This window comes from Solanum verrucosum, unplaced genomic scaffold, assembly GCF_900185275.1.
Source record: "Solanum verrucosum unplaced genomic scaffold, falcon-dt-bn FXZP01000112.1, whole genome shotgun sequence".
NCBI lineage: Eukaryota > Viridiplantae > Streptophyta > Magnoliopsida > Solanales > Solanaceae > Solanum > Solanum verrucosum.
In genome coordinates this window covers 1,137,225-1,160,981 of record NW_026020441.1, presented here as the reverse complement: position 1 = coordinate 1,160,981, position 23,757 = coordinate 1,137,225, and the positions used below count along the sequence as shown (strand labels likewise).

The 23,757-nt window shown below is 33.6% G+C and overlaps 1 protein-coding gene across 1 annotated transcript; it reads left to right on the top strand.

Moving 5' to 3' along the window:
- Positions 1 to 21,758: 21,758 nt before the first annotated feature.
- LOC125808413 (uncharacterized serine-rich protein C215.13-like) lies at positions 21,759 to 23,551 on the top strand. The gene has a single exon (XM_049488119.1). It carries the CDS (start codon positions 21,837 to 21,839, stop codon positions 23,310 to 23,312), a length of 1,476 nt encoding a protein of 491 aa, XP_049344076.1. The 5' UTR covers positions 21,759 to 21,836; the 3' UTR covers positions 23,313 to 23,551.
- Positions 23,552 to 23,757: the final 206 nt, after the last annotated feature.

Here is a 23,757-nt window from a genome sequence, read left to right as displayed (position 1 = left end):
TTTTATAACAAATTTATATTTCCTCTTTAACCCACTCGCCTCTCTCCTCCCACTGATCGACCTCTTTCCCCCACCCTCTCTCTGGCCCAAACATTGCATCCCAAACAACGTTTCACATAATATGACAATTGTATTTGTATTTTGTATCAACTATATTTGTATTTCGTATCAACTATATTTGTATTTTGTATTAACTGTGTTATTATTATGTATCAATTGTATTATAACAATTTGTATTTTGCCAATTGTATTCGTTGATACAAAATATATTCGTTGATATACTCTATACAATTATATTATATATATGATACAAATCAATTGTATTCGTGATTCAACTTGATACAATGAATACAATACGTATTCATCCTCTCTATTACATGTATTTTGTATCAAGTGTATTCAATCAAACATAGGTGAGAGATTATTTGTATTCTATATCAATTGTTTTATAACAAGTATATTTGTATTTTGTATTAACTGTATTTGTATTCTATATCAATTGTATTCGTGATACAACAGATACAACATATATTCATCCTCTCTCCTCTCTCTCCCAAATCTCATTCACCTCTCTCCTCCCTCTCTTAATTTCACTTGTCTCTCCTCCCTTCATGTAGCTAAATACAATAATTTTTGATACAATTGTATTCATTAATATAAATCAATTATATCAACTGTCTTCGTGATACAACCCGATACAACAAATGCAACATGTATTTAACCTTTCTCTCAGCTCTCTCCTCTCTCGCCCATTTCGCTTCTCTCTCCTCCCTCTCCTAGTCTCGCTCGCATCTTCTCTCCTCCTAACACGTAGCTATGAATCATAAGTAAATAAACTATATCTATAGATCTCTAATTAAATCCAAACTAGAGTCATTTTTTAAGTTCTTCAAAAATATATACTTTTGTTAATAGATGGTGAAATAGCTTTGCGGCTAATATAGGAATTTGTAGTTGGCCCACTTGAAATAAATATCTACAAATTGGGTCATCCTTGGTTAGTTAAGGAAATAATTGTGCAAATAATGTTGTATGTTTCAAAGAAGAGAAATCAAGTATTTGATCTGTTAAATAGATTGGGTTGAAGAAGAAGGATATCATTTTTGGTGGGTCAAACAGTCATTTTGCATATAGTCTATTTGTTTCTTATGTTGAAAAAAAAATACCTAAATGATTCAAATTAGTTCAATCAGTGGCTTGGCTTGATCGCTCTTTTCAATATAGAATTTCGTTGTCTACAATACACTTTGGTGAGTGATAAAAAAATGTCTTAGTTTCGTTTATAATTAAACGTTAATACTTATATGATTCTTTATTTGAAAATTTCGAAACCTCATATTGTACTTAATTAGTAATAGGTTCTAAAACAAAAGAAATAAATTAAGAAATTTCGAAATCAATTATTCTATAAAAACTGCTTAAATGAAACCTCAATAATTAATACAAAAGAAATAGTCCTACATGCATTTACTTGGATTTATATATATATTCTTTCTCGCATACATTATATTTTCGTAAATTTAGTTTTTTAAGAATATATTGCTCCTTCAGTTTCAATTTATGTGGCTTGATTCGGAGTATGAGGTATATGACTAACTAGTGTTCAATAAGTTTTATATGTTTTTAATATATTTTAAGTTGTAATTAATTATTATGATGTATAGTACTTTTTACCTAAGTTTCACATGATATTGATTTTTTTTTGTCTCAATTTATATGTCAAATTGACAAAAAACAATTTTGATAAAAGAAGATTTTTAACTTACAAAGGTGAAGAAACGATCCCAATTTGAATTTTGAAACCAAGTCAACTTCTCAAAAAACTCAAATACAATATTCTATGTTTCTTCGCTAGAATGAACGATGATGAAAATAAACCTAGTAACCACTATATTTATTAGTCATGGGAAAATTACAAATTAAACTCGAAGTCCCACTGCTTACCTGATGCCCAAGTTAATGACTCGTCACATGCATGGTGGTCCATCCCTTGGGGCGTCGGCGTAAGTCATTGGTTCAAATCAACTCATTCTTGATGTTGAACTTGACGGTCCATCCGAGCCTTGATGGTCCATCAGAAAGGCCGTGAGTTAATCTGATGGAGTAGCCTTGCCTTCCCACGGAAGAGAGAGTTTAGACACTACTTCCCTTCTATACCAACTATTTACTGGAAACTAACACTACTAAAAAACTGGTAAAAAATGACGGATAGAAAAGCGACGGACGACATCGCTCCAAAAAGCGACACCATTAGCCACACTGTTAGTCGCTTTTTAATAAAAATAATTTTTTAAAAAGCGACGGACGTCGTCGCTTAGTCCGTCACTTTTTTTCGCGGATTTTTGCGCCAACTATATATATAATTAATAATTAATTGATTAATTATTTTTTTAAAGAAGCGACAGACAACATCTCAAAGTCCGTTGCTTTTTGGTCAAAATGTCTGGTCAAACATTTAAGAAAAGCGACGGACAACGTCTCTTAGTCCGTCGCTTTTTTGGTCAAAACTTCGGTCAACTATTTAAAAAAAAGCAACGGACAAAGAGACGATGTCCATCACTTTTCTTAAAATATCTTTGACCAGATCGTGATTTTCTTTTATTTCTCTCTCTCTCTCTCTCTCTCTCTCTCTCTCTCTCTCTCTCTCTCTCTCTTCGTCTCTCTTCACTCTTATGCTCTCCCTTCTCTCTACATTCTACCCGTCGCCATCGCCAGTCGCCACCCCAGCTCGTTCCGTCGTCGTCCTGCCAGTCGCCGGCTATCGCTGCCTCTCTCCTCGTTGTTAAGGTTAGTGTTTAATTTTAGGTTTTTTTCAATTCTAGTGATTATAGTTGATTTTTAGTTAGTATATTATTGTTTTAGTTTATTGGGTTGTGTTTAATCAATTGTTAATTTGATTTGATTATTGTTAGTTAGGTATAGAGAATTGAAGATTTTTGAATTTAGGGTTTTTTAAAAATTAGGCATATTTTGAATTGGGTATTGTTAGTTAGTGAATGAATTAGAATTTTTGTTAGGGTTTTGAAGATTTTAAATTAGGATTTTTATTAGGGTTTTGAATTGAAGATTTTTGAATTTAGGATTTTTTTTAAAATTTTGATTGATTGTTAGTTAGTAAAGTGTTAATTTGAAGTTAGATTAGTAATTAAAGTGTTTTGACTATTATATGATGAATGTTTGAATGTTATGAATATATATTGATGAATGTTTGAATGTCATGAATAGTTTTTTTTTTTTTGAATTAGAACTTGGATATCTATAATTAATTGTTGGATTAGAAGTTTATATATAACTAATTTTATAGATTAGATATGAACTTGAATTTAAAATTTGAACTTGAACTTGAACTTGAAACATGAATATAACTATTGAATTTAATTAGAACTTGAACCAATTGAACTTAGAACTTAAATATAACAAATTATTGGATTTGAACTTTATATATAACTAATAACTTTTATATGGACTTGAGTTTAGAACTTGAACTTGAATATAACTAATTCTTGGTGACCTTAATTGATTAGAACTTAATAATTAAACTTAATTAGAACTTGAACTTAATTTGAAGTTAATTAGTTAGAAACTTTGAACTTAATTTATAATTACTTGAACTTAATTAGAATTAATATAATTAATTATTTGAAATCTTAAACTTGATTAAAATTTATGAATTAATTAAGCTTCCACTTTAAAGATCTTGTAATGTAGTATTTATAAACTAATTAACTATATATATATATATATATATATATAAGTAATAATAAATATAATTATTAAGTAATTATTATAAATATATATTAACAATATAAATTAGTTTAATTTAGTAAAATGATTATTAAATTTAATTTATAATATAATTGAATATCTATATTTTTGTAGATGGATCATCGTTTGTGGATGTATAATAAGCATTATAAAACTGATGCTGGTTTGAAACCTGAGTTTATTGTCGGAGTTAGAGATTTTATTGAACACACAATGACACTTGACATTTACAAGAATAATGGATTGATTAGGTGTCCTTGTAGTGCATGTAGGTGGTTAAAATTTTTTGAACGAGATACAGTCATGATTCATTTGTATCGTAATGGATTTAAGCCTAGATATTTTGTATGAATTGATCATGGAGAAAGATATGGATTGAATGGTATGTTTTATAATTCGATGTATGTAGATGAATATAATATGCTTGCACTACATAGCCAAATTAGGGTTGAACATGATAGAGTTCATGAAATGATCAATGATGCTTTCGGGGTTCAAGGTGGGATGGAACCCGAACAATATTTTGATGAAGCTCCTAATGAAGAAGCAAAACGCTTCTATGATCAATTAGAAGAGTCTAGTCGTCCACTATGTGAAGGATGTCCGCATTCTGCCTTGTCAGTTGTGTTTAGATTAATGAATATTAAATCAGATTATAATGTTCCTAACGCGGCTATGGACTCAATGGTTGATCTTTTGGGTGAACTAGTTAATCCGGAGTTTAACATACTAAGAACTTTTATCAGGCAAAGCGTTTGGTTTCCAAGTAAGGATTGACGTATGATAGGATTCATTATTGTGTTAATAGTTGCATGTTGTTTTACAAGACTGATAGTGAATTAGAAAATTGTTTGTTTTGTGGACATGCTCGTTATAAGCTGGAAAGATGGTCCCAGTTAAGGTGATGCATTATCTACCTCTTATACCTAGGTTAAAGAGGTTGTATTTCTCAATGAGGTCTGCCTCACATATGAGATGGGATCATGAATATAGAAGGCCGCCGGGTGTCTTGTCTCATCCATCTGATGGTGAAGCATGAAAGTATTTTGATAATGTATATCCTGATTTTACTAGTGAACCAAACAATGTTAGATTGGGGTTGTGTGCAGATGGCTTCACACCATTCTTTAATGCTGCTTCGCCTTATTCATGCTGGTCGATATTTCTTACTCCGTATAATCTTACTCCTGAAATGTGCATGACCAGTCCCTACATCTTTCTAAGTTGTATTATTCCAGGTCCCTGTAATCCAAAGAGTTTGATTGATGTCTATCTACAACCATTGATAGATGAGCTCAAACAATTGTGGTTTGAAGGTGTTTTGACTTATGATATATCAACTAAGCAGAATTTTGTTATGCGTGCTTCTTTAATGTGGACTATTAATGATTTTTTTGCATAAGAAATGTTGTCTGGTTAGATGACAACTGGAAATCTAGCATGTCCATATTGCATGGAAAATAGTAAGGCATTCACTTTAAAACATGGAAGAAAAAATACATGGTTTGATTGTCATTGCCAGTTCTTGCCAATGGACCATGAATTTAGAAAGATGATTGATGTTAAGGGTAAAACAAACACAATCCAAAAACTAGAATGAACATAAAGGAATATTGTAGGAGAAAAGAGTTATGGCCGCAGGAATTACAAAATGATAAAATAGTTAAGCCCAAAGCCAGCTTTTCATTCATATTGGATGACAAACGTGAAATTTGTGAGTGGGTTAAAAATTTGAGGATGTCGGAGGGCTATGCTTCAAATTTAGGAAAGGGGGGAGAGATGAATGAAGAAAAATTGGTAGGTATGAAAAGTCATGATTGTCATGTGTTCATGGAAACTTTAATTCCTATCGCTTTTAGCCATCTACCCGAAAGGATATAGAAACCAATCACAGAGATAAGTCTTTTTTTCTTTAAAGATTTGTGTTCTGGAAAGTTGTTGGAGAGTAGTTTAGACAGGATGGAGAAAATATTCTTGTTATTACTACTAAGTTGGAAAAGATATTTCCATGTGGTTTCTTTGATGTGATGGAGTATCTTCCAATTCACCTTGTACAAGAGGCCCACCTCGGAGGTTCGGTTCAAACAAGATGGATTTATCCATTTGAGAGGTATCCATTTGAAATATTCACTAAGTTACATTTATTCACCAAGTCTTTTATTAACATATATATACATATATACATGCAGAAAAGTTGACAGTTCCAAGTAAACAATTAAGCAAAGGGGAAAGATCGAAGGATCAGTTGTTCAAGGTCATATTGGGAGAGAAACTGGTGATTTTTATTCTTATTACTTTGGTGATGATGTGTCATGTAGGAGAAACATGCCCAATCTCTATGATGAAGGCGATATTGATCCTTTATTTCCACCGATATCAATTTTTAATCAAAATGATCGAGGATCTAAATAGCGTGGAAAGCGAGGCTTCACTAATATGTAAATGCAATCAGCTGTGACACATATTTTGCTTAATTATCCAGAGATTCAACCATATCTCAAGTAAGTGTTAAAATATGTTATCAAATTACATACCAATAAGTGTTCATTAACTAACAAAATACGTGAATGTAAAATGATAAGCTTGTTCGTAAACACATGGGGTAATGAAGCCATCTATACAGAATTTTTCAAATGGCTAACAAATTATGTAAGTGTGCAAGCTTACATTGAATCACTAAGTATTTAATAATATATTCATGTTATACTAAATTATATTACTTGAAATAACAATCACGGAGGTTTACAATGAATACTCAAGTGTCCAACATTTGCAATTAGTGAAAGAAGTAGCCTTTGGACCTGAATCTCAAGTACTGACAATGAATAAGTATTGTGTCAATGGTTTTAAGTTTCAAACTGAAAAAGTTTCTAGGAACAAGAAAACAAATAATAACTATGTCTACATACAAGGTGATGTTGATGGTACTGGCCAAACTATTGAATATTATAGTGTCATTCATGAGATTATTGAAGTAAGGTATTCAGGTTGGCCTAAGAAGAAAATTGTATTGTTTCAGTGCTAGTGGTTTGACCCATCACATAGAGGCACAAAGGTGGACCATCAACATAATATAATTGAAGTTAAGCACACCAGGAAATACAGAAGTTATGATCCTTTTATTATTGCACAAAATGTTAAACAAGTGTTGTCACGCCCCAAGCCTACACCCTGGACGGGACTGGCACTTGAGAACCATTGTTGGCCCCAAGCGAACCCTTGGCCTGTCTTACTTACTCAACGGAAGACTTTAAGCATTAAGAAAAGAACTCAAAAGCAAAATAACTCAATTGTCTCAAACTAAACTCATAATTTTTTAGAAATAAATATTTAACTTAGCCAAAGTGGCAATTCAAAACTGAACATAAGTCAATAACAAGATAAAGACAAATGAACTAACTGACTGTCTATCTATGAAGCCTCTAATAACTGAGATGGATGTCGAGACAAGACCCATGGCATCCTAATGAACTAAATACTAAAAAGCAATAAAAAAGGATCCTCTGAAAGTAAGGAGGCTCACCAACAAACTCTGGAGCTCAACTAGAATCAACGATGTGCTGGATGCTGATCCTGGTTACCTGTGTCTGCATCATTAAAAGATGCAGGCCAAATGACATCAGTACATTGAATGTACGAGTATGCAAGGGGAAATCTAAAACAAGACATAAGCTTGAAAGGAACTAAAAGAAACACTTACCTTGGCTTTACTCAACTCATGAACAACTTAACTCAATATAAAGCAGTAAAACACATGCAATATATAGGAAGCCTTTAAAACAGTAGAAAACAACTTACTTCGTTAAAGAAAATGCAATAACAAATTCAACTTTACTTATATAATAAAGTAATATAGTTTCTATGGGAGTTTCTCTAACTGACAACCACCACTATGAGCCTAAGTGGTGATACATCATCTTGCCCACGCTGTCAAAATTGTCTTATACTTTGCCCTCATATAGAACGCCTTAACTAAGTGGATCTACTAGTCTATGCTAAAAAACACTTAAGGAATCATCTAAAAAATATGGTCCTTTACTACCCATGATGGCTACATGGTTTATGGAGATGTGAGTTATCTGAACTCAAACTCGTCCCCATATCGGTGCTCAATACTACTCCCAAAATACTCAGCTCATATGTTTGAAAACATAACTTCTTTCTTTGGTTTGAGATAATTACTCAAAACTTAGCTTAAAAGCTCTATTGGAATTGGTGTTCCTTTGCTCAATAGTGAAAACATTACTCTTTAACTGAAATCTAGCTCAAAGGCTCATTTGGAAATCAAGGTTTCCTTTCTTCTTTAAATGTGAAAACATTTTACTCTTTGGGAATACATAGTCCTGATATACTCTTTTGAAGAAATGAACTGCAAACTTTACTCTTTACCCAACTCAAAACTCAAGTCTTAAAACAAAGTTAAAACATTTGTAAAAGACTTTTGGAAGACTCTATGAACTTCTCTTGACTTGACTCTTAACTTATCTTGACTTGACTTTTAACTTTCCTTGAATTGAATTGTGGATTCAAGGGTTGTGATTTGTGATAGGAAAGATCTCATGATATTTAAGAGTGTTTTCAGATAGTTAAACATGAGAAAAGATCAAAGAATCATTGTCTGGAAGCACGTTCGCAATGCGGAGATGCATTTAATTATTTGGTCGCGAAATAAATTTTGAGGCACATGGTTCGTGACCGCTCCGTGACGCGAAGAAACTTTCTCTGAAATGGCGGACCAGGTCCGCGATGCGGACTGGGGCACCAGATTTGCCTGACTTTTTCCTTCTTCATTTTCTAACCCCAATCCACCTACATTTGATTCTTTTTCTCCAGTTCTCTTTAGATTCAGATACCCAGCATATGTACACAAGAGTCTAATCAAACACAACTCTAAAATCAACCTTAAACTCTCAAGAGCTCCTCAATCTCATCCCAAATTCAAGAACGAAAGCAATTCAAGAATATAACTCAAGAATATCAAAGTCTCAATCTGCTAGGATGAAAATCATACTGAAATAAACATGTTTGGCGCGTGGGTGAATGAACCCAATGCTATGTGAACTCATATACCTCGTAGGGATCACCCCTTGACGAAATCCATAAGCGATTCTTGAAGATCTTGACGATTCTTGCTCCTCCTCTTTTCTCCTCTTCCTTTTCTCTTCTCTAAAATCCTAACTCAAAATTGTATAATCGTAAACTGAATCCTATCAGTTTAGACCCCAATTAATTACCAAAAATGAAATCAAGTCATGGGGTAGGAAAATACCACAATGCCCTTCTAAAATCCAGATTAGACTTTCCTTAATTGAACAACCCAACTTCCAATGTGCATATCTCACCCATACGAACTCGGAATTGCGCAAACTCAGCGGGGTTGGAAAGATAATTCCAAGATATTTCCTACGGTATCTAGAAGCACACCTAACGCATCTCGAGCTAGGAGTTATAGTCGTTTGAAGTTGACAAAAAAATTTAAATTGACATACTTAGCAAATTTTCTAGATTTTTATTCTTTCGCAAAAATGACTATTTCAAATTTTTAACTTCTTTCTAATCCTTTCAAATAACGAGATGTTACAAGTGTATTACACTCCATATCCATTGCGTAGAGACAAAGCTGATTGGTGGGTTGTTATAAAAATTAAGCCTGTGGGAAGAATTGAAATTGGCAATGTCTTAGATGTGCCGTATCAAAATGATGTTACAATTGTTCATGAACAAGTTGATATTGAATTGGGAACCACACTACAACATCCTCAACACATATTAGAAGAAGTACTTGATGATGAGATACTGAATGTTGAGGAAGAAATATCCGAGAATGAGGAAAATGAATCATTTGATGACGAAGAATGAGACAATAATGAAAATGAAACAACTGAAGAGGAAGAATGGGAGAATGATGAAATTGAAACAAGTGAGGAGGAATAGTAGTAGAATGAAAACTAGTATTTATAAGTTAATTTATTTTGCTAATTTTATTTAATTTATGATTTTTATATATTATACATGCAAACTTGCATACAGATGTCATTAGATGATGACGGTGATAGACTTTGTGAGCATCTTGGAGTTAGCTAGACTAATAAGGCAAAAAAGAAGAAGTTTAGGAGACCCATAGTTCCTAAGAATATTCCAGGATCTATTTCTTCTGCGCCAGAGCGCATCAGTCATGATACTCATTTATTTATTGTTCTATTTGGTATGGAGGATCTTTAGGCATATTATCCTAATTATCATCGACCAGTCGGTGCTTCCTCTAATTCACATGCATTGCCTCTACGACGCTATGAGGACCTACCTTTACAGGCTATTCATTGACCACGACCCTTATGGCAGGTAGGATATTGGATGATACTCCATCTCCCACAGGTACATCTCTTCGGTTATCTGTCATGAGGATTGAAGATTCTAGTAGCGAGCAGTCAGATGCTATGGCCGGTACGCCTCCATTGACTCAACGTTTTGTGCATCCTAGTGCATCGCCTTCATCTACAACTGCACCTAGTGCTACACTAGATACTGAGATGCCTGCTCTAGCTCCTTGCCAGAAGGACAAACTTGGTAGAGTCATGATTGAGCCGAATGGATCGTCGTAGGTTTGTTTTGTTATCTATTTGTTAGTTTATTTTATTTATTTCTTATACTTTAATATATTATTCATGAACTAACATATTTATTATGTGTTTTGCAGGTGGAATCCTGCAAAGGATGTTACCCGGGCGTTAGAAGACTGTATACACAAACTTATTTCTCTTGGAGCGAGATTCCAAACAGTATACGCCAGGCAATGTTTAATGAATTTAAGGTATATATATTTTTAGATAAATTTAATAACTTTAGTAGACTTTACTTTTTTTTACAATCGATCTAATTAACACTATTCATTTTTTTTCCAGACTATGTGTACTTGGGAGTCGAGGTACAATTCGGTCATTGCGACCATATTTTAGAGGAGGGCATCCGCGAGACAGTCTAGCTGGCTAAAGAAAGTTTGGGATACTGATCAACGTCCGAGTTGGATGTTGCCTCATGTTTTTGATGATTTGCGTCAGTATTGGAACACATATAAGGCAATGTCCAAACAAGCCAAAAAGGCTAGAGGCAGTCTTAAGGGTGGCTCGTTGCACACCAAAGGTGCAAAGACCGTTGGAACAATTACAAGAGAGATGGTAAGTTCTAATTCAAACTTTTAAATAAATAATTAGTTGATTCATATATATCGTTATAAATTTCAGTTTTTATTTATAGGAAAAAGAATTAGGGCACACTCCCATTGGACCGGAGGTTTTCAAGAAGACTCATGTGAAAAAGAAAGAACATGAGTCGGATCAGGATGTGTGGGTCGAGGAAAGGGCCGAACGAACTTTTGTAAGTTATTTAATATGAATAATATATATTAATGGTGAATATATTTATGATATGTATATATATTGATGTCAATTTTTATATTTAATATGCAAAATGAGTTTCATCAGTACGTCGCTGAGAATCTAGATAGTTCGGTCCAAATGAACCTGAACTGTCCACCCAAATTTGGACAGAGAAAGTGGTAGGGGGGACACACAAGGTAAAGTCGCTGGTCTAGGCTCTCGAAATGATGTAAGACGACTCCAGTCAGGATTACAAGGTATTGGATCGTCACGTCAAGCCGAGGCACTTGACGATGTTTAGATTGTTTCTATGTCGGCTCAAATAACACAGCTTACATCGACACTGGTAGAGTCAGAGCGGAGAAGAGTAGCTAAACAACAAAGCATGAGTGCGACCGTTCAGGAAATCAAAGAACAAGTGTTGAACCTCGCTCGTCGACCTACTACATCTTCTCCTATCGAGGACACCGACGACAACAGTGAGGAAGATGAGGAGGATTTTGTAGATGTCACTCCCTAGTTTAGGTCTCTTTTGAAACACATTTTGAAACACTTTATAAGTTTTTGAATTGTGATTTAGATATTTTTGAAGATTGATTTAAATTTGATGTTTTATATGTTGTGTGCGATGTTTACATTATATTGTTTGATTGGGCTGGTTGAATATGAATTGATTTATATTTGTAGGTGGGCAGCAGAAACTGCCATTTTCTGCTGTCAAATAATTGCAGAAAAAAGTGACGGACAGGGTGATTTTGTCTGTCGCAGTTTTGCATTATTTTTTTCAAATACTGAGAAAAGCGACGGACAGGGTCCTTTAGTCCGTCGCTTTTCTGGGTATTCTAAAAAATTAATTTCCAGAAAAACAATGGACAGGGTCCTTTAGTCCATCACTTTTCTGGGTATTTTAGAAAAATTAATTTCTAGAAAAGCGACGGACAGTGTTCTTTAGTCCGTCTCTTTTCTGGGATTTTCAAAATATAAATTTTCAAAAAAGCGACGGACTGCGTTGCTTTTTGGAAATAAAAAATAAATGAAGTATAAGAAAAGTGACAGAGTCCACCGCTTTTGTTAAAAAAAATAATAAAAAAGCGACGCAGTCCGTCGCTTTTTGAAAAGTGTCGAGCCAATAAGCAACGGACATGACTGCGTCGCTTTTCTGTCGATTTTGACCAAAAAAGCGACTCAGTCCGTCGCTTTTGGCCGTCATTTTTTGGCAGTTTTTTAGTAATGTAATAAGTAGGCGTTTAGCCATGTGATACAATATCACAATACGAAATCGTGAGATGGAATCAGCGTTTGAACATGCGATTTCATGTTGATTCTATCTCATGATTCCATATCATGATATGGAATCTCATATTCTCCAAAAATCATGATTTGAAAATTCTATTCATGATTTGAGATTTTTTAAAGCAAATATTGACCCACAAATTTATATTTTGTTTAAACAACCTCACATTTATATCTACTTGTCATTTATATTTCATATGTAAATAAAATTAATAATCAGATTATTCCTTTTTAAATTTTATTATTCTCACCGACATAAATTTATTATTACTTTAAATTAGTGAATATAAATAATAAAGTAGGAATTGATTTAGTGAATATAAATAAGAACGGAGGGAGTAATACTTTTTTGGTTTTTCATAATTTAAAAAACTTCTCTTTCGGCTATAGATGCATCATTGAACTTCCGGATACATCAGTAGACATCCAGATACATAGGTGAGGAATGTATCCGAGAGGGGGATAGGGATGTATCAACTACAGAAGAGTTATATATCCGAGAGGGGATTTTTGAATTTTTTTTAATGAATCAGAAATTTTAAAAATTATGATAAAATAAGATGTGTATATAAGTTTGTAATTATAAAAACATGTATATCCTAATGTCTAACACGATCACTTAATTCTTTGGGACAAAATTTAAACGCAACCACCTAGCTATAGCAAACTGCTGACTGAAAATATATAGTCCAAGTCCACACAAGTGAGAGTCTATTTTTCATCATTCAAAGTCAACTTGTGTCGAATGAAATAAGTAGAAGTTAAGGGAAATCTAATTCCCATCTTGCAACCTCCCTTTCTTTTATATTCTCTTTTAATTTCTTTATTTTCCTCTAGTTTTTTGACACCCTCCATGTCGGTGACAGGTAGAGATGGCAAACAATGCAGGATGGGATCTTGTAGGCAAATTCACATAAATTCATAAAAATTTCAATTTATCTTGCTTGGTAGGGGTGTACAAAACCAAATCGAAAATCTAATCAAACCGCAAATCGAGTCAAAATGAGAAAAAAAAACTTGAGTAGTGGTTAGTTTGACTTGGTTTGGTATTGAAGAAAAAAATCCGACTATATTTGGGTTGATTTGGTTTTAACTAAAAAAAACCAACCCGAGACCAAACCAACCCGACATTATATATATAATTTTAAAATTTTATTTTATACATAAAAATATTTACTTTGATATAATTTTTAAATATTTCTTATACTTTTTCATAATTTCTATCTTTTAATATATTATTTCAAATTTGAAACTTAGAATTTTGAATGGTTCAATAAAGATTATAGTCCACAGATGTTGGTAATTATAATAAAGCTTAAATCAAAATCAAATTAATACTAATGCAAAAATAAAATCAATTCAACACTAAGAATGACAATAATATTGAATATTCGTTCTTTGGTTTTACATTGGATAAGACAATTCAAATACATAATATAATTTTAATTTCCTTTAATATTTAGGCATGTAACTAATACTTATTAAACTTATATTAACATGATTTAATACTTTTAAATTATGATCATTTTCATTATAACTTGTTAATTTACATTTTGCAATATTTGTTTTACACGATTACATTATTATTATTATTGTTATTTTTGTTGAATATTTTAGTATCATTACTCATATCATATTTTGTATTATTTTCTTAAGAAATACCTTAGATAGTTGTATTTTGGTAGGACTAAAGAAATATATGAAGTACAAGTAAATTATATGCTTGTATGATTACTTTACCGGAAAAATTTGAAAAAACCCGAAAATCCGAAAAACCCAAAAAAATCCGAAAAAACCCGAGGTTGAAAAATCCGAGTTTTATTGGTTTGGTTTGGTTTATAGATTTAAAAATCCGACACAAATGGTTTGATTTGATATTTGAAAAACCTGAACCAACCCGAACATGTACACCCCTATTGCTCGGCATAGCAAAAAAATCTTTTTTCAATCCGCTGCCCTACTTGTGTAGACCTGCGCCACATAATTTACTTTTTTAATATTAAAAAGTGTTCAAATTTGACTGATTTTGATTTTTTGATGGTGTGTTTTTTTAAATTTGACTAAAGATTGTAGCATAATTATGATAAAATTGTTAAATTTATTTTATTTTTCTAATTATAGACTTAATTTTTATTTTGCTTCATATAATATCATGTTTGTCGTTTTCCAAACAACATCACCAGAAATCACAACATTTAAAAAATATTACTCCTATTTAAAGTTAAAACTAAAAAGAGCTTCATGGCCCTCGAACAAATTACTCGTACCCGAAACCCTATTCATGATATTATAAAGACCAACCCAAATTTTCCTACTTACCGTAAAAAAAATTATACTATAGCAACAGTGTTTAGGGAAAAATAGCAGGTGGAGTCTATGTAACGATCCTGATCCGTTATGAGTGGCATCCACGCTAATTTTCTAGTGGGAGAATCAACTATCAATTCCAAAGTTAAACATTAGACCATTTAAAAAGCAAAGTCATGATATTGAATACTAAGAAAATCGTTTAAAATAATTTAAAAATTGAATTCCCATAATCTCAACAAATCAACAAAATGATTGCAGAATAACTCCCTAGATCTGAAAGTCGTTGTACCAAAACATCTAACAAGTCTAGAATAAGGGGATGCAACCCAACAAGAAAACATGATCTAAAGTCTTAGTATTTATGCCTGAAAAGATGGTCAATAAGATAGGAAAGGATCACATGGCAGTCCAGAAGAAGTTAGCTAATCATTGGATTCTAATGTTGTGTGTCTCACAACTGAGGTCTCGAAGCAGCCGCTTGAATATGTCACGTACTCAACAAAGAAATAGCAAGTGTAGTAGGAGTACATAACCACATTGTACTGGTAAGATCATCGGCTAGTGCCAATATATGAAATATGAACATGCAATCACAATTCGGTAAGCGCATAATACACAATTACAACACAAGTACAACAAGCAGTCTGATTCTTCCATTGAACCCACACATACAAATTGTTACTATACTGGTGTGGTGCCCATTTCTAAGTTAGTGTACCAGTGTGGTACCCGTTCCCATCTCATCGTCATTGTACCCATTTTAGATGTAGGTGTACCAGTATGGTACCTGTTTCAAATGTTAGTGTACCAGCATAGTAACTGATCCTAATAATCAACATATATCACAATCACAATGAACCACAACAACACATGTACATTCGTGTAACTCATTCATTGCATGTGATTGACAAAATATTTCATTTCACATTATATCTTTTCAATTTTCCTAATCATATATCATAAATGCATTATTGACAACGCAATTAATAAACACACATAGCATAAATGAGAAACAACAACCATTACATACCTCGAAAAAAGCCTGAATGCTATAAAGAACTTGAGTTTTCCTCTTTGTTATGAATTTTAACATGTTCTTGGTCTAAAATAATAATAAAATACAATAATAAATTAACAATGACCTAATTAAACCCAATTTATAATCAAATCCTGAACTCTAGACCATCCCCATGATCATGGTCCATTTCACCATTAACTCAAGTTAAAACACCTCCCTAAGAGAAACACTTTAGATTCTAAGGCTTAAGAATCAAAGTACAAGTTGGGGGAAGTAGTTAACTTATCTTTATCGAAGAGATTGTGGAAAAACTGAAGGAAAACTCCCTAGATCGCATTTCCCAATTTCAAGATTAATGAAGTTGCAGAATATAAGAGATTTTTGGGACTTTTCTACAAAAAGCCCAACTGACCCCGCTATAGTGGCATAACCCGCTATATTGACGTCGCCATAGCAACCCACTCGTTATAGAGGAAATTAATTTATCATTTCACAACACACCTTTGAACCTTGACATTCTATTCTAACCCATTCACGCAAAATCTGATACCAAAGTTCAACTCATCCGAATTTGATTTTGAAAGGCCTTATAGATTCATTAATGTCTTATCTATTAAGAATTCTGATCCAAGTTTAGACATACCACCCCATCCATCCCTGAATTGTCCTAGGCCTTACCTCGCTTAGGTTCTGTCTGACACTAGTCTAGCCAAAAAATTTTAAGTCACTATCCAAAAAAAATTCAGACCCACCTCTTTAACCATTGGCCTATTCATATTGATTGGAAATGATCGTTACAATAAATATCAAATTACTCATCGTTCTTGCCTTAGTGATTAAACAAGAACAATTAGGCTAGGTCAGAAAAAGAGTATTACATGCATCCTCAAACAAGTGAGGGTACATGTCTCGCATGTCCCTGTCCGTTTCCCAGGTTTCCTTCTCAATCGGATGATGCTTCCGCTGAACCTTTACTATTTGATATTTTTTGTTCTCAACTTCCAAACATTCCGATCAAGAATAGCAAATTGTTCCTCTTCATACTGCAAATCTTTATCTAGTACTATCGAGTGTCATTTGATGATAAAATTGACATCTCATGGTACTTTATTGGCATACACATAAAAAAACTAAATGAACTCCATACAAGTTGGGAGACAGTGCTAACCTGTAAGTCATTGGCCCCACAATGTCAATAATCTCGAATGTACCAATGTAGCAAAGGCTAATCTTACCTTTCTTACCGAACCTCATCACCCGCTTCATTAGTGACACTTTCAACAACACTTGTTCACCAACCTAAAAAGTCATGTCTTTTATCTTATGGTCACATACTCTTTCTGTCTACTTTGAGCTACCAAAAGCTTGGTTTGGATCCTTTTTACCTTCCTTTGATTTTCCTCACCGGATTTAACACCCAGAGTGTTATAAGAGAACTCACACAAATGCAAGAACTGATTACAATGACCTTTAAGATCAATCACACAGACTTTCAGTATGTCATCTAGTGCTTGAATCGTTCTCTCTAACTGACCGTCTGTTTATGGGTGAAAGGCTATGCTAAAGGTGAGTTGAGTGCCCAATACTTCATGCATCTTACCCCAAAATTTAGAAGTAAATTAAGTGCCTCTATCTGAGCTAATTTGGTCAACCTATCAAAGATAACCCAAATAAAATCATACCTTTCCAAAGTCTTAGGGAGTCCCAACACAAAATTCATAGCTATCATTTTCCTCTTCCACTCAAAAATGGGCATTCTCTGAAGTAGACCGATAAAACTTTGAAGCTCATACTTTACCTGCTGATAATTTTGACACTTGGATACATACTCAGCTATATCTTTCTTCATTCTAGGCCACCAATACAGCTACCTCAAATCCCAATATATCTTGATCAAGCACAAATGAATCAAATACCATGAACCATGAGCCTTTGCTAACACTTTCTATATCAAGCTATCAATCTGAGGAACACAAATTCTTTCTCTGAAACTAAGCACACCACTTGCATTTAATGTAGCATCTGAAGTCTCCTTAGACACCACCTTTCTTCTAAGCTTGTTTAAGTCGTCATCCTAAAAAAAATTAGTCTTAATCTCCTCTATGAAAGTGGGTTTAACCTCAATACTAGCTAAAATCCCACCTTTCTCAAAGACACCTAATGCATGAACTTAAACTTCAGAGTCTGAATTTTTCTGGATAAGGGTCGCTTGGACACCCCAAGCAAGCCAAACTATCCATGCTAACTGTCTTCCGGCTCAATGTGTCTACTACCATACTTACTTTATTTGATTGGTCATATCGTAGTCCTTTAACAACTATATCCATCTTCTTTGTATCAGGTTTAGATCATTCTAAGTGAACACATGATGCAAGCTGTAATATTTGGTGAATATCTTACACTTAGAGAAAACACTACTGCTGCCAACTCTAAATCATGGCTTGGATAATTCCTCTCAATGATCTCCAACTGCCTTGAAGCATAGATTATGACATTTCTTTTATGCATCAACACAACACTTAAACTCGAATGTAAAACATCATAATAACTAATGAAATCATTACCTTTCACCAGTAATGTCAGGATGGGGGTTGTAGTCAAAATTGTCTTGAGTTTTTGAAAACTCTCTTGATCAGACCCACAAAAGACACCTTATTTCGAGTCAGTCTAGTCAGATTAGTAGCAATAGAAGCGAAGTTCTTGACGAATCAACAGTAATAGTTAGCAAAGACCCACAAAACTTCTAACTCTGTCACTGAACTAGGCCGGACTCAATTCTTAACCGCCTCAATTTTTTGGGGATCTACCATCACTTCTTCCTTTGAAACTGTATGCCCCATGAAGGCCACAAAAGTCAGCCAAAATTCACACTTTGAAAACTTGACACAAAATTTCTGCCCTCCCAGGATATCCAGAACAATAGGATGGTGCTCTAAATGTTCCTCTTTACTTTTGGAATAAATTAGAATATCATCAATAAACACAGTCACAAAAGAATTTAAGTAAGGCTTAAAGACCTTATTCATCATTTGCGCAATAAACTCCCTAGATCTGAAAATCGTTGTACCAAAACATCTAACAAATATAGGGTAGAGGATGTAACCCCAACAAGAAAACATAATCTAAAATCTAAGTGCTTGCGTCAGCAAAAATTCACACTTTGAAAACTTGACATACAATTTCTTCCCTCCCAAGATATCTTGAACTATAGGATGGTTCTCTAAATGTTCCTCTTTACTTTTGGAATAAATTAGAATATCATCAATAAACACAGTCACAAAAGAATTTAAGTAAGGCTTGAAGACCTCATTCATCAATTGTGAAATAAACTCCCTAGATCTGAAAGTCGTTGTACCAAAACATCTAACAAATCTAGGGTAAAAGATGTAACTCCAACAAGAAAATATAATCTAAAATCTAAGTGCTTGTGCCCGTAAAGATGGACAATAAGATATAGAAGAATTTGTCACAGCCTGGAAGAAGTTAGATAACCCTTATATTCTGATGTGGTGCGTCTCACAATTGAGGTCTCAAAGCATTCACCTAAATATGCTCATACTCAACAAAGAAAGAGCAAGTGCAGTATCAGTACACAATCACAGTGTATTGTTAGGATCATCGACTAGTCTTAGTATACAAAATATAGATAGGCAACCACAACTTAGTAAACACATAATATTCAATTACAACACAAGTACAACAAGTCAGTTCACTTCTCTCATTGAACCCACACATACAAACTGTTAGTGTATTGGTGTGGTATCCGTTTCTAAGTTAGTGTACCAGTATGATATACATTTCCATTGTACCAGTGTGGTACTCGTTTCAGATATTAGGATCTAACGTAGTACCTATTCCAGATGTTAGTGTACCGGCGTGATTCCCGATCTCAATCATCAACACATAACACAATCACAACTAAAATGAATCAGAATCACGCATGTACATTTATGTAACACAATCATTGTATGTGATTGACAACACCTTTCATTTCATATTATATCTTTTTAATTTCCTTAATCAGATATCGTGCATGCATTACTAACGATGCAGTTAATAAACACATATAGCATAAACGAAAATCTACAATCATCACTTACCTCGAAATATTCCTGAATGTTCTCAAGAACTTGAGTTTTTCCCTTGTTATGAATTCTGGCTTGATCATAATCTAAAACAATAATAAAATATAATAAACAATGACCTAATTAAACATGCATTATAACAAATCCTAAACTCCAGACCATCTTGATGATCATCCTACCCAACAAGAGCCATTTTCACCATTAATTTAAGTTAAAACCCTTCCAAAAGAGTAGCACTTTAGATTTTAAGGCTTAAGAATGAAAATACAAGTTGAGGGAAATAATTAACTTACCTTTACCAAAGAGATTGGTGGAAAAATTGAAGGAAACTATCCTAAATCGGCCTTTCCAAATCCAAGAATAAAGTTGTAGAAAATAAGAGGTTTTTGGGAATTTTCTGCACATAACCCCAACTAACCCCGCTATAGCAACGTCACCAATATGGCCCATCCGCTATAGGGAGAATTAATTTATCCCGTTATAGTGGCATGACACCCACTCTAGCGGCTTACATGGATCACAAAGACTCGTAAATCCTTCCCAAAGCCCACGCTTTGCAACCCGCCACCTCTGAAACTTGACATTCTATACTAACCCTTTCACGCCAAGATCAATGCTGGAAGTTTTACTCACCTAAATTCAATCTTGAAATGCCTTATGGATTCACTTATGTCTTAGCTATTAGGAATTTTGATCCAAGCGTAGACATACAACCTCATTCATTCCCGGATTGTCCTAGATCTCTCCTTGTTCAGATTTTATCTGAGATTGGTCTATCCTAGAATTTTAAGTCATTTTCCGAAAAAAATCCTGACCCAATTCCTTTACCGTTAGTCTATCTATAATCTTTTGATTTCGCATGATAATGTCAAATCCGAAACATCATAAAGAAAGTGTAATACATAATTGCCTAGTTCTATATGTTATATTTCAAAAACTTTGCTTCCAAAATAATGTTCTGTAAACTTAAACGGTTAATAGCCGATTGTTGACTACTTCTATGAATATGAATGAACAAAATTTATTCAATATTCCCTTTTTACAAACTTTTAAAAGAATTTGAGTAGGTTCTTTTAATCGGATGGGTTGGGTTTTTTAATTTTTTTTTGGTATATATGGATAATCCATTTGGGGTTATAAAATTCTCACTTTAAAATAATATATTCTTTTAAAATTAAATAGTTGTTATTCCAGTGAAATCAGCCGAAAAATGGCCTGAATAATATAGCATGAAAAAGTGATAATTTGGCAATTATGTGATTTAGAAAAATAAGTTTTACTACTATAAATTGAATGTCCTTTATGTGTATCTAACTTTCAACTACACTAGTTTCATCAAAATTTGTAGCTCTATTCTAGTCTGCATCAATTCTTATCCAGTTATAGTTTTAGAGTAGACTATTTGTTCACTTTTGCCCTGTGCAGCTTAATAACAAGAAGAGTTATTTTCATTGCAATTGCTGCCTGCCTACATTTAGGAAACAGTGTTTTGGAGCGAAAGAAGAAAAAAAAAAGACTATTGTAGTACATTGGTTTTTTTGTACCCCATGTATGGAGCATATATTGAAGTTCGACTAAATTTGAATTGCACACTGCAAGGCTTATTCAAGAGTCACTCTTCTAACATGATTTTTTTCATATTTAGGATTCAGACTCGAAACCTCTAATTAAGAATCAAATAATCTGATCAGTACATCACAATTCAGATTAATTTAGTATATTAGTTACTAGATAGGTAAAGCGCGTAGTACAGGGATACTGTGCTTGTCTGTTTGCTCCATGTGACATATCTCACAGCCTCTACTTTGGCATTAAAGTCTCCTTACCTTGCATCAACTTCCCCTTTCACACACACTAAAAAGTCCTACATTTCTATCACTCTTTTTAATGCTTCCCTTCTCCACTTATCATCTTGTCCAAAATTCAGATCCAATCTTGGAGAATCCTCATTAGATCTTCTTCAGAACAAGAGTGAGTGAGTCAGTACATATGGCTCCACTTCTACATTCCTGCAGCTTTACTAAGGTACTTTTAGTACTATGTCTTGTTTTTGTGTTATTCACTCTTTCATTCATTCCTGCACATAGTGAACTCCAACCTCACAATAATAATGTTAGAAGCAGAAGAATGTTGGAGCTAGACAATGATTCAAAGCCAATTAAGAAGAAAATCAGCACAAATCCAACTTCACTTTCTACTTCCAAGAACCAAACCAAACTCATCAAATCAACCAATAGCTCTTCTAAGAATCAAACCAAGCAAATCAAGACTTCTTCTTCTTCTTCTAGTTTTGGTTCTACTAAGAACCAAACCAAGCTTTCAAAATCAAAACTTTCCTTTTCTGAATCACAAATCAAGCCTAGCTCTACCATTACCAAATCAGAGAAACTTACTTTCAAATCCCAGCTCCAGAAGCTCAATCTCACACCCTCCAAGTCCTCAAATTCAACCAAAATCACTTCTTCCACCATCAAGAAGTCTTCAAATCTACCCAAAATCAGCTCAAGTTCTTCTCCCAAGAACAAAACAATCAAATCAACTAAAACCCAATTGGAAAAAGGCATCAATCAGTTCAAATCCAAAACCCCAATTACTAAAATCCAGCCAACAGACAAAACAGCCAAAACCATTAAAACCCAATTGAAAAAAGACACCAGTGAGTCCAAATCCAAAAACCCAATTTCTAAAACCCAAACCCCTGCAGTCAAGAAACCACAGACAACCCAGAAGAAATCACAGTACAGCTGGCTAGAAGATGAAGATGATGACATGATTTCTGAATTCAGAGACTTGCCCTCCAAATTCCATGAAACCTTTTTGCCAGATTTGGAGAAAATTTCCAAAACCTCACAAGTTTACCTCAACAAAGCAAACAAAGAAATCACCAAAAACTTCAAACCCTATGTTGGAAACAAATATGCACCAACCATTGCCTCCCTTATCTCATTTGCATTCATCTTAATCCCTCTCATACTAGTCTCTCTCATTTTCAACAAAATCAAAGCCTATTTCTCTCTCCAAAAACTCCTAATCTTCATCCAAGTTTACCTCTCCATTTACTTCTCCATCCTCTGCCTCTCCTCTTTAGTCACTGGCTTAGAACCATTGAAATTCTTCTATGCTACAGCGCAATCCACCTACATTTGCTTACAGCTATTGCAAACTCTTGCTTATGTGTTGTACCTTTTGATGCTCCTCATGTATCTCATCTTAGTGTTTTCCACTGAAACTGGGCCAACAACAAAACTCATAGGCCTGGCTCAAACAATTGTGGGCTTTGCTGTTGGGCTTCATTATTACATGACAGTATTTCATAGAGCTGTGCTCCATCAACCACCTAAAACTAGCTGGAGAGTTCATGCAATTTATGCCACATTTTTTCTTGTGATTTGCATCTCAAGTAGTGCTGATAGAAGGAAGAAAGCTTATTTAGTAGAAGGTGGTGAAGTTGAGAAAAAGAGCTAAAAATTTTGTTTTTCTTTTTTTTTCTTTCTTAATTAATGGTCTATAGTTTCTACCCCCATATGGCAAAAAGAAAAGGGGGAGAAAAGAAGATTTTCATTGTCCTACATTTTTATCTTTTCTTTTTTTATTATATATATTTGTTGCAATTTGTAATTTATTAAGATTTTATTTATAACTATTAAATTATGGAATTCATTTCATGCTTTTCTTTTACATAAAAAAGTACTTCCTTTACATCATTCTAGATGGACTATTTTCTTATAATTCTCATTTCATGTGTTGAATTTATGTGTGAGTGCATTAATAATTTGATTTACAATGTCATGTCATCTCGGGATTGGTCTACATCATATATTAATGGTACTACTCCATCCGTCCCGTATTACACGTCTACGTTATTAGTTTAATGTATACTTGATATTGATCAATAAGACGCATTAAATAT